Source organism: Danio rerio, chromosome 21, assembly GCF_049306965.1.
Source record: "Danio rerio strain Tuebingen ecotype United States chromosome 21, GRCz12tu, whole genome shotgun sequence".
In the NCBI taxonomy this organism is placed as follows: Eukaryota; Metazoa; Chordata; class Actinopteri; order Cypriniformes; family Danionidae; genus Danio; species Danio rerio.
The window spans coordinates 44,213,484-44,233,363 of NC_133196.1; the positions used below are offsets into that span (position 1 = coordinate 44,213,484).

Here is a 19,880-nt window from a genome sequence, read left to right on the forward strand (position 1 = left end):
TGTGCCATGATGACAGTAAATAATATTTGACAAGATATTTTTTCAGGACACTTCTTTACAGCTTAAAGTGACTTTAAAAGGCTTAACTGGGTTAATTATGTTAACTAGGCAGGTTAGGATAATTAGGCAATTTATTTTATAAGATGGTTTGTTCTGTAGACTTTCGAAAAAGGATAGCTCAAAGGATAGCTTAAAGGAGCTAATAATTTTGTCTTCAAAATGGTGTTTAAAAAAATTAAAAACTGCTTTTATTTTAGCTAAAATAAAACACATAAGACTTTCACCAGAAGAAAAAACATTATCAGACATACTGTGAAAATTTCCTTGCTCTGTTAAACATAATTTGGGGAATATTTAAAAAAGCAAAAAAACAATAAAAAATTCAAAGGGGGGCTATTAATTCTGACTTCACCTAATATATACACATTTTATAAAAGCGTGTATTTAATATTGCAAAAGAAAAAAAAGAAACGTGTAGATGTGTGCTGAGACATAAACAAACATTATAGGAAACAGTAGATTACTTAAACATGAAAGTAGACGCTATATTTAAGGTGTTCTTTGTTTTTAAAATAGCGACCATTTGTTATTTGACGGCCGACACTTCTTTGACTTAAACAGACAAACACATTTAGAGCATTATAACATGAATACAATAATAGAAACATAATAAAACTGTATGCATACATCGCTTATGAATTTCATTAATAGTGTGTAATGTTGATGCTTTAAAGAACTTTGATGGAACCTTGTTTTCACTGTCCATGGTTCTGAAATCAGCGGATTACTCCACTCGACACAACCTGGTAGTACCCTACTTTTTTTGTTATTTGAAGCTGGAATGCACGAAAGGATCTGATGTTGTCTGCATAAACTAGCTAACAAAGCTGACTGCCTATATCAAACAATGGTGTGAATACCCGCAACACCACGGTATTGTGTGCATACGTCTTTAAGATGATGTAATTTTTGATAACCCATTATGTTTCTTTTCCTCCTCCCGCCGAGGCAACAACAGCTGAGGCAGTTATTTTCTCGTGCCACAGCCCTCGATCGCGAGCGCACAGAGTATGATGCTGCATCATCTTTCACCATAAACCCCACCAACGCACAACACCTGGATTATTCCAGAGGATCACACACTCAATTTTTTTCTTAACCGCTTGGATTATTGATCAACCCTATTGTGCTGAAACTGTCGTCAGATTTTATCTTTTGAAACTATGTAATCTGTTCTCTTTGGTCGGCAAAAGTTGGATTCAGATCGTTGCTTAATTTGGAATAAACTTTGTTTCTCCTTGAAAGATTAAATGGTTTTATTATATGATGTTTTTAAATGCTTATGCAAATGCACTAGTTTTTTTTTTTCAGGCAAGGAAGCACACCCCAGTGTTTCGCTGTGTGCCCTGCTGAGCTACCAATTCTTCGACTCTAGGATGTAGGTGTGCAGTTCCTCGGATATTTTGCTCTTTCTCTTTTTTTGAGCCCTGTGGAGAATATGTGCATTTAAAAATATGTGCAATTATCGGTTCAGATTTGAAATGTGATTTCTTTTGCAATTTAATGTGCATAAAAATCGACGTTTCCTAAAACACTCCCGAATCTGTGGATCATTGGAAAAGAGCAGAACTTTGTTGTTATTTGCACCCATCACTGAAACGATGGCGTTGAGTGGAAATTCTAAACCTAAAGACAGCTCTTTTCCAGATGTTATTGAATTAAACGTGGGGGGACAAGTCTATTATACACGTTATACTACGTTAATCAATACCCCTGGCTCTCTTTTGGGAAAAATATTCTCTCCCAAAAATAATGCATCGAATGATCTTGCCAGGGACCCTAAAGGTCGTTATTTCATCGACCGGGATGGTTTTTTGTTCAGATACGTGTTAGACTACCTCAGGGATAAACAGGTTGTTCTTCCTGACCACTTTCCAGAGAAAGGAAGGCTGAGGAAAGAAGCGGAATACTTTCAATTGCCTGACTTGGTTAAACTCTTAACCCCTGACGACCTAAAACCTAGTTCCGATGAATATATCCACAGTGATTACGAGGACGGGTCTCAAGGAAGCGATCAGCGAATGTGTCCTCCGCCGTCACTCATTCTCGCCGACAGAAAAAGCGGATTCTTAACCGTCGGATATCGCGGGTCTTGTACAATGGGTAGGGAAAATCGAACCGATGCCAAATTCCGGAGGGTGCCTCGGATTATGATATGCGGCAGGATTGCCCTGGCCAAAGAAGTTTTTGGCGAGACCCTAAACGAAAGCAGGGACCCTGACAGGACAGCTGATAAGTACACATCCCGCTTTTACCTAAAGTTCAAGCACCTTGAGCGCTCTTTCGACATGCTCTCGGAGTGTGGTTTTCAGATGGTCGCATGTAACTCGTCTGTGACAGCCTCAATTATCAACCAGCATACAGACGACAAGATATGGTCAAGTTACACTGAGTACGTCTTTTACCGTAAGTTTCTCCACAGATGTTTTGTCTATTGTTTTGAAATTACTTGTTCCATCTGAGGTTGTTTTAAAAATACCACTAGACGGCGCGCCTTTTTTGTATTGTTTTTTTCTCCGTTTTTTCACTAAAGGTCTCATATGGACAAAAAACATACTGCCAGTTTAGCACCTGTTCTTTATTTAAATTTGAATTTATTTGTTTAATAGGGACAATGCTCAGGAAGCAGTGATTAACAGGGACAATGTTTAGGACAGCAGTGATGTGTGGACTGAATTGGATGAAAATACAATGATTTACATTAAAGTTATTAAATATTTTTCATACCAAAACTTCATAAAAATTATTAATATATATATTTTTTTTTAACAGAAGTTTTTTAGTATAACCATCAGGACAGTGTTGATGTGTGGACTGAATTTGGTGAAAATACAGTGATTTACAGTAAAGTTATTTAATATTTTATTAATAAGGCATAAAAACTATGCAGTATAGTTTTTAACTCTTCGATACACAAGCTATAAAAACCCCTTCTAATGCACTAAATGGGTCTGAAATAACCCGTATTCATTTCCTATGTTATTTTCTCTTTTCCCTGGGCATTTTTTGGTTTCATCTTTTAAAAGCAATATTTATTTCAGCATTATATATTCATTTATACATGAATTTAATTATCCATCAATATTCAAAATATTTTTTTTCATTCACCATAAATTATTGATTTTCTTAGGTTTTGTATTACAACATCAATTTTACACACATGGGTCAAAAATGACCCACCTGTGAAAACATGAAAAAACAATAAATAAGTAAAATACAATACAGGGCGACGCAGTGGCGCAGTAGATAGTGCTGTCGCCTCACAGCAAAAAGGCAGCTGGTTCGAGCCTCAGCTGGGTCAGTTGGCGTTTCCGTGTGGAGTTTGCATGTTCTCCCTGCATTCGCGTGGGTTTCCTCCGGGTGCTCCGGTTTCCCTCACAGTTCAATGACATGTGGTACAGGTGACTTGGGTAAGCTAAATTGTCCGTTGTGTATGAGTGTGTTTGGATGTTTCCCAGAGATGGGTTGCAGCTGGTAGGGCATGCGCTGTGTAAAAATGTACTGGATAAGTTGGCGGTTCATTCTGCTGTGGTGACCCCACATATGTAAAGGGACTAAGCCGGAAAAAAATGAATGAATGATTGAATGAATGTTATCACTGTAGTGTTACTGTAATGCATATGCCTTAATAAAAGAATAATGTTTTAGCAGTTATTCAGACAAACACATTTAAGATCTGGAATATGTTTATTTAACATTTTTCCACACATTTCAATCACTGATAAATAATAACAAGCTGAAATTTTTATCATTTATTATGACTGTGATTGAGATTGTATGGATGTTTCCCCAGTGTTGGGTTGCAGCTGGAAGGGCATCCGCTGCGTAAAACATATGCTGGATGAGTTGGCGGTTCATTCCGCTATGGCGACCCCAGAATAATAAATGGACTAAGCTGAAAAGAAAATGAAGGAATGATTGAATGAATGTTATCAATATAAGAACAAAACACTGACAAAATAAAATTACACAGGAACAGTGCCATCTCAGTGCTTATGTTTATCACAAATGACAACTGCACGTTTACGCTTGCACACAGGCCTCTTGCACATAGAACACCAGCTATTGACTTTTCTGCCTTCGGCAGCTGGGCAGAACTTGCACCTCTTTATCTTCGATTGTCCTGTCTGATGTCCTCTCCAGATTGACCTCGTGGCACATAGTCTAGATCATCAGCATCAGATATTTCAGACTCTGAATCAGAACTAAGAATCCCCTTATGTTTTTCATCCTGCAGCACCTCTACAGGCATTTCAGCCGTAAATATAGAATGACTGGGACAAGCTATACTAACACTCTGGATAAAAGAAATCCAAAGCACAAGAATATTCACATCAAGTAAATAGAGGAATTTCAGTGACACCAGCACTCTGTCAACCAACCCCAGAGCCAGTACTGTGTCTTTTTTTTTTTCTTACCACAGGCAAGATCCTTACACTGCTGAGACAACCAATATAACAATGTCTGCAGCCATTAAAATATTTAACAGCTCTTAGCATTTATTTTCTATTTTAAGATTTCTCACCAAATGGATAATGTCTAGCTTTTAACTAAGCCTGACTATCCATTCATTAAGGTCTAGAGTTTGAAGCATTTAAATTAGCAGTTTATTTAAAGAGTATCTGTCTGTCTGCCTGCCTGCCTGCCTATTGCCTATCTATCTATCTATCTATCTATCTATCTATCTATCTATCTATCTATCTATCTATCTATCTATCTATCTATCTATCTATCTATCTATCTATCTATCTATCTATCTATCTATCTATCAGCTGGGTCTGTTCTACGCAAGCAATGATGACTTTCACTTTTAACTATTGTTACCTTTCTCTTTTTTAGCGTGGATGTATACCTGACTGAATTGCACTGTAGGTGGCGAGAATGAGTCTTCAAACCTGTGTGTATTCCTACTGTGAAATTACCACATCAAACGTGATGTGCTAACATGGATGCAGTTCACTAGAGTGAATCTGAATAATGTTAGCTTCACATCTAACTATCAGGCACCTCTAGAGTTTATGCGTTCAAGTAAAAAATCAATGACGATGAATGAAAGCCAAACCGTCTGATAAAAAATTTCAATTCAATGCCCTTCTGAATCTTTCACTTACTTCGAAGACACTACTGACTACGTTGGCATGGACATCTGTAATCTAGTTATTTGCCTTAATAGACAATAATATAATTAAGGTGTTTACGTGAAGTGCTTTCATGGAAGAGTTTCTTGTTATTTTGGGTGACCTTAACTGCAGTTCGGCAGTTTCACCTTCACTCGTGAACATTTCATTCATGCCCCAATGACAAACTGTGGTGTTAGACGCAAATAAGGAGCAGTGGTGGAAAGAGTGCTGAAAAATCATACTCAAGTAAAAGTACCACTACTTGCCTAAAAATGTAGTGTAAGTAGAGTAAATGTATCTGTTGTAAATATTACTCAAAGAATTAGTAAAAAGTAGCCCTTTTAAAAGTGCTCATGAGTAGTGAGTAGTGAGTATTACGCTGTAAAAAGCTGATGCATTTACATGTAATTTGTGGATGTGTGTAAACGTAACATTCTGTAGTGCATTTAGTTATTGCCCAGCAGGCGCACAACGTCATAGGACGTTAATATTAGGTTAGATTTAGGTTGTGATGTCAAGTGACCAAAAATTCAATGTCTAGCCAGCATCTATCGATAACGTTATTTTGATGTTTAACAACAACGTTACATGACGTTAATATTTGGTTGATTTTAGGTTGTTAGAAAGTGACCAAAATCCAACATTGAGCCAACATCTTAAACCAACATCATATTGACGTCAAATACTGATATTTATTCACCAGGTATGGCAACCAAAATCCAACATCTGATAGATGTCATAGTGGTATTGTTGACACAAATTCAAGCTGTGACGTCATTAGATGTTGATATGTGGTTGGTCTTCGGTTGGACATTGACGTTGGTCTGACATTGAGTTCTGACGTCAACCCGATTTTCATTTCAATTTAATTCACCTTTATTTGTATGGCGCTTTACATTGTAAATTGTTTCAAAGCAGCTTTACATAGAAGATCATAGTAAATACCAAACAAAATTCAACATCCCACCGACAATGGGGTACAACTTCAATCTTAGGTCATGTTGATGTCTTGTGCTTGCTGGGTGTTTAAGGCCATTTCGGTCCCCATACAGTAAACATCTGTCATCTTCTCATCAGTGACATGCATCTAAACAGTCTCTGGGTCAACGCGTGTTAAGATTTTGGACATCTTCTTGGACACTTTTAATGCTTCCAAACAGTTTGCTGCATTTATAAATCGCCCATGTCTTGAGGTAGTTCAATATGAGGCGATTTACCTTCCTTGTGTGATTTGATTAGACGGGAATTACACGACTGATGTTTCTAATCCCCAAAGACAAGAAAAAATGAAGTAGTGACTGCAGGTTGGAGGAAAGTAGTGGAGTAAAAGTACAGTTACTGCACTAAAAATGTACTCAAGTGAGAGTAAAAGTACACATTTTTAAAACTACTCAGTAAATTACAATTCATGAGAAAAAGTAACTAATTACAGTAATTTTAATGTTTGTAATTAGTTACTTTACACCACTGATAAGGAGTAAGGACTAGGTGCCCTTTAAATGACTGAAGGACTTTCCTGCAAGTGGGCACGGGTGGCGATTGCAAATGTGCAAGTCCGAGAGTGCAAGCCTGAAAGTGCAAGTGCAAATCTGCAGCCAGACTTTTTTGAGAGAACATGCAAACTCCACACAAAAATGCAAACTTGCCCAATGGCCTTCTTTCTGTGAGGCGACATTGATAACCACTGAGCCACCGTGCTGCCCTCTATGCTAATATGGATTCTTTAAATTAAAATATATTCACCCAACAAGATATAAATGCACTAGCTCTCGTCTTTTGGATGAGACGTTAAACCAAGGTCCTGACTCTCTGTGGTCATTAAAAATCCCACAGCACTTCTCGTAATGAGCAGGGGTGTAACCCCGGTGTCCTGGCCTCTGTCAGGCCTTGCGATCATGGCCTCCCAATCATTCAATGAATGCGCTGTATAAATACACATTACATTACATAGCTCTAAACTGAAATAATGGTGCTATTTGGCTTATGAAACTATTGTTCTAGTGTGAGTGACGTCAAGCAGAGAAAGAGAAAGGGCATTTGTCAGGGCTACAGGTGCAAAAGAATAATTACACAGAACAGTCCAGCCAGAAATGTGTTTACCCTGTACTAGTAAGGCTTGTTCAGAACGATATTTTGAGCAGTTACTGTTACAGCAATGTCATTGATAAAAACATATGCAAGGAGAATTTTGGTTAAACAGGGAATTAAGTCCTTATATATTTTCTGTTTACATCTAAGTTCAAATTCAATCATCCAAGCAGAACAGAGCATGTTGTGACTGCTCGTAGTTTTCAGCTGGCAAGCCATGGTGAGAGCAATCTAGTGTGGCAGAACACAGTAGCGCTGAAGCCTGACAAAAGAGCAGATGTGTGAAAAGCTGTCACGTTATGAGAAAGTCTGCTAGAGCCTGTTCATCTCAGAGTGGAGAAGTCAAGGAGAGCCAAAATATGTTGTACCTAATGGTCTACCACATACTGGGACGGATGCTGAAGACATGGTAGAGCAGATAATGTTTATCAAAGTGGAAATAGCATTTCTACCTCCTAAAGCATTATGTACAGGGCCAGTGTGAGGAAGTTTCTATTCGAAGTAATCCTTCATTATTATTATCATTATTATTATTATTATTAAATAGAATAAATAGTTAACGTTCATTTTCAGAACAATACCACAGTCTAGCCCAGCCAACCTTGTGCTTTGTTCGTTCCAGTAGATTTCTGATTCTTAATACAGCCTAACCTGCAATGCAGGATTTGCCAGCTGTTTGTTAAAGGAAGGATCAGCACCAAACACTACTAATTTATCAGTTAGTCTAGTTTAGTTAGTTTATTTATATAGCACATTTTTTACAACACAACGTTACCCAAAGTGCTGAACACAATTAATACTAAAAATAAAATCTACATCACATGCATAACAATTAAAACATAAGGCAAACCCCTCAACATTAAAAAGGCTCAAATACTAAGGAACAAAGATGGAGTTTCAGACACTTTTTAAAAACAGATAGGGCCCTATCATACACCCAGCATACATTTTGAGAATCTATAATAGATTTTTCATTAGACCAAAACTAACACGGTCTAAACTCCGGCGCAGAGTTGCGCCTCGCTTACACACTGCTTAATACAGACAAGAGAGCAATAGGCAAATATCTTTACATATGAAAAAATGTAAATATTAAGGATATATATATAGGATATAAGAATATATAGAGAATATAAATATAAAGGATTAAAATATTACAAAACATATTATTTTCTAGCCTGCATAAATATGAAAAATCACTGCTTTTATGTCTTCTTCATCTCGGGAGGCTTTTTCAGTTCATTCATAACAATTTGCTTTTGTATAATGTTATTATTAGCAGTATTATTTAATATATCCATATTTTTATTTGTTTTATTAAAAACAAGCTTAGATTTGTCCACCTGTCAGGTTTTAGACCATATGGGTCACAGCATGTGTTTTAGGATATAACTCAGGTTTTTGAGCACACTTTGTTATTATTGTTCATTTATTCGTTTGCTGGAAATTAGAACTGAATTTAGAAATAGTTTTGAAACAAATATTTGCGCTTAACAAACAAAATTATTTATTTATAGACTAATTGATGTCTGTGCGTAAAGGTTTCCCTATCCAAGAGCGAAAGTGAAAATAGATCCATTATCTCTCATTCTCACGCAGTAGATGCTCTGTTTAACAGTTTTCTGTTAAAAAACTGTCAACTGTTTGCTTGTGAAATGCTCATTTTTTCCACTTAGACTTACTTTGCGTCCTGTAAATAGCGAATGCGCTCTTGGCGCGACACAGCTGGCTCTTGAAGGGAATGGGAGATGAGACTCTAATTGGTTTATTCTCAAAACACACCTATAACTCATTAAGAAAATAAACTCAACCCTTTTAGACCATGCGCCACGGCGCAAGGCAGATTTCCCGTCTTTAAATTGGCAAAAACGCGCCCTGACACGCCCTGAAAGCGTTTGCGCTCTGCGCATGGACCGTCAAAATAGAGACCTCAGTGACCTACCAGGATTATATACATGTAGCAGGTCTGACAAGTAAGGTGGTGCCAGATCGTTTAAGGATTTTAAAACAAAGATTAATAGTTTAAAATCAAATTTCATCATATGATATGCAAGGACCCCAACAGCTTTACTGTAGCCATTTTCTCAAGCGAAAATGACGTCGACTGAAACTTTCTGTCATACACCATGCCCACCAAAAGGGAACCCTTGGTAGTGGAAGCGCAAGCCTGATAAAGGTGACCCGTACCGACCTGAACCGTACCGTATTGTACTAGTCAGTGGAAATAAGTCATGAGTATTCCACATACCAAGAACAGACGCAAGCTTTGTCTTCCTCCAGATCACACAACAACAACACATATACTTAATACACAAATACTCTTCATTGAACATTGTAAAGCTCCTCGTCACAATAATTATTTGTGAAAATTGAATTCAATTTAAATTGTTGCTTCCTTTCTCTAGCTTGCAGAATATGTATTATGGATACAAAACTTTCTCCAGACTGCTCCGGACCTTAGACTGGGCCGGAGGCTTATCTTTTAACAAGACAATGGCTGCGTCCGAAACCGCCTACTACTCAGTAGGTACTGTATTTGAATTTAAACATACTACTCGGCCGTTAGAAAAGTACGTTCTATACAGTATGAATGTGAAAGTATGAATGGAATTTGGACGTACTACATCTGCCATTTTCTCATGGTCACGTGACCTGCCTGTGTAATTTGCGTCGCTTCACTCCCATTCATGAATTCGCTCGCGGGGCATCATAGGATAGCGCAGCGTGCATGAGATGCGCACTCCAGAAGTAGTAAGTCATCCGGGTACTTCTCGCATACTGATTTTCGAATTCTATGAATTCGGGCATACTACTCGGCTCGCATACTGATTTTGGCGTACTATATAGTATGGAAGTATGCGGTTTCAGACGCAGCCAATGACCCTAAGCACACAGCTAAAATAACAAAGGAGTGGCTTCACAACAACTCCATGACTGTTCTTATATGGCCCAGCCAGAGCCCTGTCTTAAGCATCTCTGGAGAGACCTGAAAATATCTGTCCACCAATTTGTTTTTGTCTTAATATAAGTTATTTTACGTTAGGACTCTTAGGCTTTATTGCAATGTTATCTCAATGGACAGTGAGTTTACTTAACTAATAATGCAAAACATACAAAAGTAGCAAACACATTACATGCTTTTACTAATCTGTATATACAGCATGTATAGAATCAGAAAGTTCTCAAAATATAATTTCATCCTGCAGTTTTTAAAGGAATGAAGGTGTAGGTTATATTGGTGATTGTTAAATGCAAAGCTTCTCTAAAAAAAGGTGAAAAAAACCCTGCAAGAGATCAAACCTCAGCCAGGTAAGGGAAAGTAACGTAAAAGTCACTCAAAAGTAATATAATACGTTGCTTTGCATAAAAAGTAATTAAGTAACGCAATTAGTTACTTTTTTGGGGGTGTAACTCGATATTGTAATGAACTACTTTCAAAAGTATCTTTCACCAACACAAGCCGAGCCTCCCTATACGCAACCCATACCGCTGAACCACCAGTGGCCGCCCCTTGCTCTTAAATGTGAGTCTGTTCTGTGCTTTCGCTTTGTTTAGGCATGAAACTCTGTGAAATAAATATAAATTAGGCGCGATTTCCTTTCCTTTTCATTACAGGCGCCGTCTCCCCTTCATATGCAATTCTCAAAACAGTCATATAGCAATGCATGACTGTCAGCTGATACGCTCTATAGTGATGAATAGACGCTATTTCTCAAACGGATTCTGTACACGCGATTTGAAGCGAAGTGAAAGTCTGGGTTTTGGGTGCGTATTCGAACAGACATATACACATAATTAATAATAATAACCTCTAAAGATGTCGATCTTGGTGTTTTTTAAAAAAAAAATTTCAAACACAACTAATTTCGTCCTAAATGAGCATAAAAAGTAAGGAAAGCAACCGAATGCTTTTATTATAACATTAGATGTGTGCATTTTTAAAGTGAAACCTCTGTTATTTAATATAATCAAACAAAACAAAATCTAAAATGAGAGATTCATTCATTGCTCTTTAATCAGAATGTGTGAGTTACACAGTGAAGAAACGGCTAATGAGATTTGATAGCTTGATCCTATTTTGTTATAATAGCTATTAATTTTAAAAAGCTAAACTGTTAGCTAATTTATTTGCTGCTAATGTATACTATTTATTTTTTCTTTTGTAAATACTACTAATATTAGAACATATTACTGACCATTTAAATGTTTATTTACAATGAAACAGCTCCAAATGAGTAATTTGCATATTTATTAATTTGGGGATTTTTTTAGGGGGGAGATCCCTTATTATGGTGGGCATATCCCTTATTTTCCCATCCCGATGTTGACAGGTATGTCTAGTAGAGTCAGCCATAGTGTATTTTATTAATTCAAAAAATTACACTGGCTACTGAAACAACATGCATTGTAATGTTTTGGACCTCTGTCTAGTCTTGACTAAAATGTAATTTAAAAACTCCTGCAATAGATCCAACGGTAAAATGCACAAATTCTTTTGAGACATGAAGCAGCACAAAAATGTGCTATTCAGTTGGAATTAACCTCCCATAAGACCATTTGGAAACTGAGAAATATGTGTAGTCTACAAAAATAAAGTTGCAAAGTCTTGAGGGCATGAGGATATGTTTTTTAATACACCTATTGTGCTGCAGTGGACAAAAATGATTGTAATATTCAGTTATATTCTGGATATGATGGAAATGCATGGACACATTCTGCAAACATTTTCAAGTCTGTTTGAAGTTCAAGGCCACTTTTTAGAAAGTATGGTGAGAAAGTCAAGTGAGAAGCTTCTAGTTTCATTTTCACTGAAGCTCTATGACTGAGAGTGCCACATAGAGATAAAATAACTGGCCACTTTATTAGGTACACTTTACTAGTGCTGTGTTGGACTCGTTGGCTAAACATCCATAATGCGACGGTCCTCTTCCGCAACATAACAAAGGTGCTCTATTGGATTGAGATTTGGTGACTTTGGATGCTATTTGAGTACAGGGAACTCATTTTCATGTTTAAAAAACCAGTCTGAGATGAGTTTATGACATGGCACGTTATGCTGCTGGAAGTAGCCATCAGAAGATGGGTACAGTGTGGTCAAAAAGGAACGGACATGGTCAGCAACAATACTCAGGTAGGCTGTGGCATTGACACAATGCTTAATTGGTACTAATGGGCCCAAAATGTGTCCAGAAAATATCTTCCACACCATTACACCTCCACCACCAGCCTGAACCATTGGTTCAAGGCAGGATGGATCCATGCTTTCATGTTACTGACGCCAAATTTTGACAGAGTTCGTCTTCTTAATGCACCCATGTCCCAGGTTGGCCAGCTTGGCAACACTGAGGGTGAGTTCACCCAGGAATTCACCGTGGTGAAAGAGCATTCAAGTGCGATAGGGAAATTCATCTACAGGTGGGCTTTCAAAACCGCTCGCCCCACCTACCCATCCACTTCATCTGCTCCCTGCCGACAGTGCTCATCTGTAGATCCAAAATCTGCATTCATTCCATTCCACCAGCTAAATGGCAGCATCGAGGACCACGCAGATGATCATGTCCCCGCCTCAGGACGCTAATAAGTCTGGTAAACAGACCACGATGCATCCCTGAGATGGGTCATTCTGAGAAAAAGACATTTCCTCGGTGGAGGGCCGGGGATTCCCAAATCATTACAACCGGACTGCTGTCTTCCATTTTCACTTTCGAGTTGAGGGCAGAGTGATTGTCGTTTGCCTAGTGTGCCAGTTCAGCTTGCTCTGGCCCTGACTGTAAAGCAAAACTGAGGCCCCGTTTACACTAGTGCCTTTTAGTTTTAAAACGTCGTTTTAAATCAAAAATGATGCATGTCCACACTAGCGTTTCACCTAGCGTTCCTGAACATATCTCCGTCCACACTACGCTGCCAAAAACATATATCACATGACCATTCGCGCACTCTGGGCATGTGCTTTCTAGTTTAAACAGAAAGCATGTGTCACGCTCGGCATTTGGTTATTGTTAGTCAACAAACACCAGTTGAACAATGAACGCGATGGCAAAGAAAGCAAGAGAGGTATTTTTGTGGACAGACGACGAGGTCGAGTGAATGACTGCACAATGCAGACAGACACTAAACAGACAGTAGTGCAAACAACGCTCCCATTTCTGTGTCCATGTTGTTGTTTACAGTGAAGGCTGGTCTGCTGTCTTCAGGTAGCGTTAAAGCCGTGTGTTATAGCCATGTGATAGGGGCTTGACGAATCCCCCATCCACACTGAGACAGGGCAGCAGCGCTAAAGAATGAAAACGGCCTCTCCAGCGTTTCCAAAACGCTCCGTTTTCGGCGCTCGAAAACTCCGGCGTAGTGTGGATGTATGGCGTAACCGTAGCAAAACTTTTCAAACTTAAACGCACTAGTGTAAACGGGGCCTGAGTGTATTTACTTTAGAGAGATTTACTGTTCTCTGCAACACTGGATATTTTGATAACTGCTTGTGTAGGCCTTTTCATTTGTTCGCACAATGTCTCGGTTATATTTTGTAATGGAAGGATTGTGCAGGCGTGTGCCGTTTTTTTAAATCCAGCTGTAATCATCAAGCGGCCGAGACTGCACTTCAGATATAAGTCCATTCAGCATGATTCCGCCTATTCCAGCTTCTGTTACTACATGTACAAGTGTATCAATAATGAAAACTTTTGGATTTTATTTTTTGTTCTAAGACGCTCTTGGTTAGCCTACCTTTGACTGGAAAGTTCTCGCGGTAGTGCTGGATTAGGGGAATGCCTTGGGAAAATTGGGAAATCTTATCACCCTTATAGGTGACTAAAACACCCATCATCTGATTGGGATACAACCATTCTAAGCTCCAGGTTAGCACCGGCGTCACTGTTTTTGAACTGCAGCGAACCAAAAGGAATACTTCATATTACCAACGAGGCATTTTCTGTTTGCGTCATAGCGCAAATTAAGTCTTTAGCCAATCAAGGTCACTCTTCTTCCATGAGCCCCGAGTCTTCAGCCCCACCTAGCCCTCAAGGTAATCCAGCCCTGACTACGGCCAATTTAGCTTACCCAATTCACCTATTCCATGCGGGGGACTTGTGGGGGAAACTGGAGCACCTGGAGGAAATCCATGCCAACACGGGGAGAACATGCAAACTCCACATAGAAATACAAACTGACCCAGTCGAGGCTCGAACCAGCAACTTTCTTGCTGTGAGGTGATTGTGCTTCCCACTGCGCCACCGTGTCACACACACCATTATGTTATATATTATAGCTGAAATTTCGTGGTCTTATGTTAAACATGGCATTTAATGTTACCACGTATGTGTTCAACAGTAAAAAAAAATAGGTTTATTGTTTTTTTTTTGTTTTTTTGTCTGTGTGTGAACTGTTGTGTTTCACATTGGAAGATGGTAATTTTACACTCTCGATAAGCTCCTCAAATATCATTTCCTAAATGTGGACATAACTTCACAATTACCTTTTAAATTACTTTTAATTATAACTATGTTGACCCGACTTTCAGTGTAAACATTCATATAGAAGGTTAATGGGCTTGATCAATGAATCACTGTGAATCATTTTTGACACCCCGACTTTTATTTGCATAATTAAATGCAAATGAGCTGAAGTTGTGTAATTAAAATCTGACATGGATCAGTGTTGTGTAATAGTGCAGATCAATGCAGTGAAGAATAACACACATAGTTAACCGGTGACAGGCCTTTGAAAACAGCCTTGTATTTTTTTCTTTACCCTGTAAAGGAATAATTCTGAATCTCTGTCATGCACTCATCTCACGATGCAATGCCAATCAGAGTTTTTGTCTTGTTTCTAGTCTAAATATCTAAAAATATAAGGTCAAGAAGATAACAAAATATATTGTTTTGTTTTTTAAAAAATAATATGTGAAAATAATCATTTGTGAGTTTTTCCTCAAACAAGCAAAATAATCTTGTTTTTCTTTATCCCATTGGCATAAAACAAACCTAAGTAAGAAAAGCATTTTTGCAGTGTATGATCACAGCTTTTTTACATGCTGCATATTTTCACCTACACTAAAAAGTCAGATTGTACTAACCTAATGTGATCGATTACTAGTCAATTTACAAAAAGCCATAAAGTCTAAAATAGCATTTAAAGATGTTTGTCTTCCCTATTTTTTTTTTTAAAACAGTGGTCAAGTACAATAGCATTTCATTAAGAATTCAGCATATGATATGATGATATGAAAAAGTTATAAATAACCCAAAGTATTTCAGAGTTTGAGCAGGACAATTTTAAATGAAGTTTAATTTTGAACAAATTTCGATGTGCTCATGATTGACCCAGCTGGTCCACATTAGGTAATCATGATCCTCCAATCAAAGGATCCCAAGTCACTATATATATCCTCATTTCCTCTCTACAAATATCTTCATCTGGGAGAAACCTCCCCTTCTTCCTCCTTTATCCAAAATGGGTGGCACGGTGGCCCAGTGACTAGCACTGTTGCCCTACAGCAAGAATACCTATGGATTTGGGTTCTCGCTGAGCCATCTGGTATTTCTGTGAGGAGTTTGCATATTCTCCCCGTGTCCATGTGAGTTTTCCCCGGGTTCCCCGATTTCCTCCCACCATCCAAATGTGCTCTATATTATAGATAAAATAAGCCTAAACCTTTTTTTTATAATGTCTTACTTTCAGGAAGTTTGCCTTGACCTCAGCAGCGGGGGAGTTTGAGATCGCCCTGAGCTCAATCTCCCCTCACCCTGCAAAAGGGGGGGAGCCCTGGGCTCGAGGATCCCTTGAGCTCAGGGTTCTCTCCTGGGATAGCATGCCAAACAAGCTATGTATAAATCATGAGCTAAGTGTGAACTCTTGAAATAATCATTTTTTTCTCTAATGTGATTGTTGATGAAACAGAGCTCGGGGCTCTCTCCCAGGACAGCATGCCAAACAAGCTTTATAATCAATCATCTACTAAGTGTGAACTCTTGAATGTTATTGTGCTCACATCCATGTGTTTAAACTGTTTTTAAAAAAAATTTCTCTACCTCCAGGTGGTCCATCTCGCTGGTCATCTCCGCCTTGCGAGTGTTGCTGCAAGGGACACAAAGGTGAAGCTGAGGGTGAAGGTGAGAGTGGAACCTCTTTCAACGAGCTCTCCACTTCAAGCTCAGAGAGTCATTCTGAGGCCAGCTCTCCACAAGGTACCGTCATCTGTGGCCCGGTGAGCCGGCAAACACATGTGCAAACATTAGATAGGCCTCCCAAGAAAGGTCCTGTTCAACATCTCCTGCAGCAGCAACAGTCCGAGCATCGCCGTAAGAGCGACCTTCTCCGGACCCTCACTGCAAGTTCCCGAGACACTAGCACCTGCAAGAAACGGCCAGCAAAAGAAAAGTTGTCTGTGGAAGAGGAGCTGGAGAAGTGCATCCAGGACTTTCGCAAGATCAAGATTCCTGAGCACTTCCCAGAGCGCAAGTACATGTGGCAGGCTGACCTTCTACGCAAATACCGTCTCTGAGGGATAGCAGCTTTCGACTGTAAAGTGCAAGTTACAATAATTCATGTTCACTACCACTACTATTGCTAGTCTACTCACACTACTACTGCCTTTTGTCAGTGTTGGCTGATATACCAAGTGACCCCTTCGTCTTCTAGAAAACCAATTGTTTACTTGCGTTGTTGGTTTTGCTCCCTTGCTGAGCTACACATATTTACGTTTAAGTGTGTGTTTGTTACAACTGAATTCTTGACCTCAGTATGTTAGGGCCTACTCACACTATGCCATCCGTACCGTGCCCAGGCCCGTTTCCCGGATCATTTGAGAAGTGTGAGTGCGCTGAATCGGGCTTAAGCACGGTTCACTTGGCCGGCCCTGGCCCAGTTGGAAGAGGTGTGCCTGAGCGCGGATCACTTGGGCTTTGGCGCGGTATGCTTGTGTGTGAGTGCAAAACGCGCCAAAGCCCGAAACTGAAAGCGAGACGTGACTTTTAAGGGGCTGTTTCATATGGATTTATGAATAATTCTTACTGTTCAGTGAACGCAAACTGCCGTAGTTTATTAAAGACGAGAACTCCTCACTTCACGACAGCTGCGCACCTTCAGCAGACCTCCTCATTCCTGCAGCACGAGGGCTTAATGATTTTTTGAAATGTTTATGAGCGCCGAAAGTGGCGGATCTGTTCGGCGAAATATCTGACTGCGTGTCCCCGCATCCCTAAGGACTGTTTGGCGAAATATTTAACGGCATATCAAACGACTGAAACGATATAACTAGAGCAATCTCCACTGTGCTGCTGAGTGAGAGCGCTTCTCACTGAACAGCCCAGCAGCGATGACGTAAGGGCGCCGAAGCCCGTTTGTGGTGTGAGCGCGGGCCGTCGGGGGAGACGGGAGGGGGGACAAGCGTGCTTTGGCCCGGTTCGAGGCAACTGTACCTAGTGTGAGTACGGCCTTAGTGCTACAGTGGCTGATTTGAGGTGCTCCAGAGGTTGAAAGATGAATGTGAATCCACCTCATAAATAATGCATGTGGTCCCAACTGTGCCCTTTCTAAGAATAGTCACTGCCTGGGCGGATATTAGAGCTGGCTTCCATTTCAACACTCAAAGAGGCACAGACCATAGAGCCAAATGTGTTTTTGCTTTTTGTCCCATTTTCATACCTCAGCCAAGCTACCATCACTGGCTTGCAGACCCTTCCACATACAGTTAAGATATAAATCAGTTGTGGGTAAAACTTAATCACAAGGCAACCACACTGCTTCTATGCAGGATCAGTTGGCTTTTAAGCTCATCCTGTTTATATGTTGATGAAGAACCAGCGATAAGACATGCAGAAAAGAAAATATTTCGACAATACTAAGCAACTTCTTGAAATAGGCCAGCAAGAAGAAGCATCTGGTGCATGTTTTGTAAGCCATTTTGTCTGTGTCTGCTGCTTTTAGGTGCTCACATAATCATGTCCTGCTTTCCTGCCAAGCAGATCCTGTTTAAAATGATGTCTGGCGTATCAGCAGCTGCACCCCCCATTGTTCAGTCCTTTTCATGTTTTCTTTTTTACCAACAGGAAAGCCAGTAGCATAAGACTGACAAAACTGTATGCGTGAGATTAAACTAATATATGGATGCATCAAAAGGATGTTGCAGAACACACCGCAGAAAGGTGTTGTTTGGTGTTGGTGTTGACTTGAAAAGGTCTAGATCGTTGTACGCATGCCCGTGTATACCATTTGTCAAACCTTTTGTGATACTGTTATAACATACCAAAAATACAGGGACAAAGATAAAGCACAAAGTGTGGATTGTGTCTGCTGATGTTTGCCACAGATGTACTGTATATTGTTGTATAAAAGAGAGCACAATCTGAGATTGTCTGAGATGTCTTTAGCTACAAGCATAGAGCATTTAAAATGTACAAGTACATACAATAAAGTTCTATAAAACAGTTTTGCCTGAATGATTTACAGCAACTTGGAAAACGCAAGTACAAAGAGCATAAAGTCACCAAGAGGCGACACTCTAGTGCAATTTGGGAGACAGCCACTAGATGGCGCGGCGGCCATTATGGAATGAAAACTCCAATAGAGCAACAGCATATTATAAGTCTGTAAAATAAGCTATTAAAAGTGCTGATGAGTTGTATTATCGTCTTTCAGGTTGTATCTCAGCTTTAATTTGCTTTTTAGATAAATAAATAAAAAACAAAGCAGCTGCTTGCCATCGCAACAGCAATAAGATCCAATGAACAGCCGATCGCTTTCACTCCAAAATGGCAGAATCTGCAATGGAACGTTCTATTGAGTGTCGCCTGTTCATTCTAAGCTCTTTGGTATGTATCTGTGTTTTGTATATGTGTGTGTGTAACGGAGGCCAGCTAGTGTGTGCTGTGCAGGTAAACCTCACTCCTCTGACCTCTAAAGGTGCTCTAGCGACTGACACTAGCAGTCATGGTCTTTAGCCTCCTTGGTAGAGCAACTGACTCCCATGCGGCAGGTTGCCGGTTCGATACCAGCGCGGAGTGGGTTGGGTGGTGTCAGACTGGCAGAGTTACATGTGTATATATGTGTAATACAGTGCATCCAGAAAGTATTCCTATCGCTTTATGTTTGCCACATTTTTTGTATGTTACAGCCTTATTCCAAAATGGATTCAATTCATTTATTTCCTTAAAATTCTACACACAATACCCCATAATGACAATGTAAAAAAATAGTTTTTGAAATTGTTGCAAATTTAATAAAGTAAAAAAGCTGAAAAATCACATGCACATCAGTATTCTCAGCCTTTGCTCAATACTTTGTTGATGTGCCTTTGGCAGCATTTACAGCCTTAAGTCTTTTTGAATATGATGCCACAAGCTTGGCAAACCTGTCTTTGGGAATTTTTGCTCATTAGTACCTTTCAAGCTCTATCAGGTTGGATGGTAAGCGACGTTGTACAGCCATTTTCAGATCTCTCCAGAGATGTTTAATAGGATTTAGGTCTGGGCTCTGACTGGGCCACTCAAGGACATTCACTGAGTTGTTGTGAAGCCCCTCCATTAATATTTTGGTGGTGTGCTTTGGGTCATTGACCTGCTGGAAGATAAACCTTTTTAAATTTGTAAAATACAGTAAAACACCCTAAATCTGTTGAAT

The 19,880-nt window shown here is 39.4% G+C and overlaps 2 protein-coding genes across 3 annotated transcripts in view; one reads left to right on the forward strand and one right to left on the reverse strand.

The window, feature by feature from the left end:
* The first annotated feature begins 438 nt into the window (after positions 1 to 438).
* Positions 439 to 18,688, forward strand: kctd16b (potassium channel tetramerization domain containing 16b). Of its 2 annotated transcripts, XR_012396579.1 has the most exons (3): positions 439 to 2,466; positions 16,298 to 17,172; positions 17,521 to 18,688. XR_012396579.1 is itself a non-coding variant. In NM_001128752.1 (2 exon segments), coding segments are annotated over 2 exon segments (1,272 nt in total). In that variant the 5' UTR covers positions 1,593 to 1,661; the 3' UTR covers positions 16,765 to 16,776.
* The window catches only part of grxcr2 (glutaredoxin and cysteine rich domain containing 2), a 34,411-nt gene continuing 18,262 nt past the window's right edge, over positions 3,732 to 19,880 (reverse strand). Inside the window, exons 4-5 of the transcript XR_012396923.1 lie at positions 16,292 to 16,613; positions 3,732 to 3,955 (exon numbers count right to left, since the gene is read on the reverse strand). The gene's annotated coding sequence lies outside the window, so the exon portion shown is untranslated. The remainder of the gene's footprint in view (positions 3,956 to 16,291; positions 16,614 to 19,880) is intronic.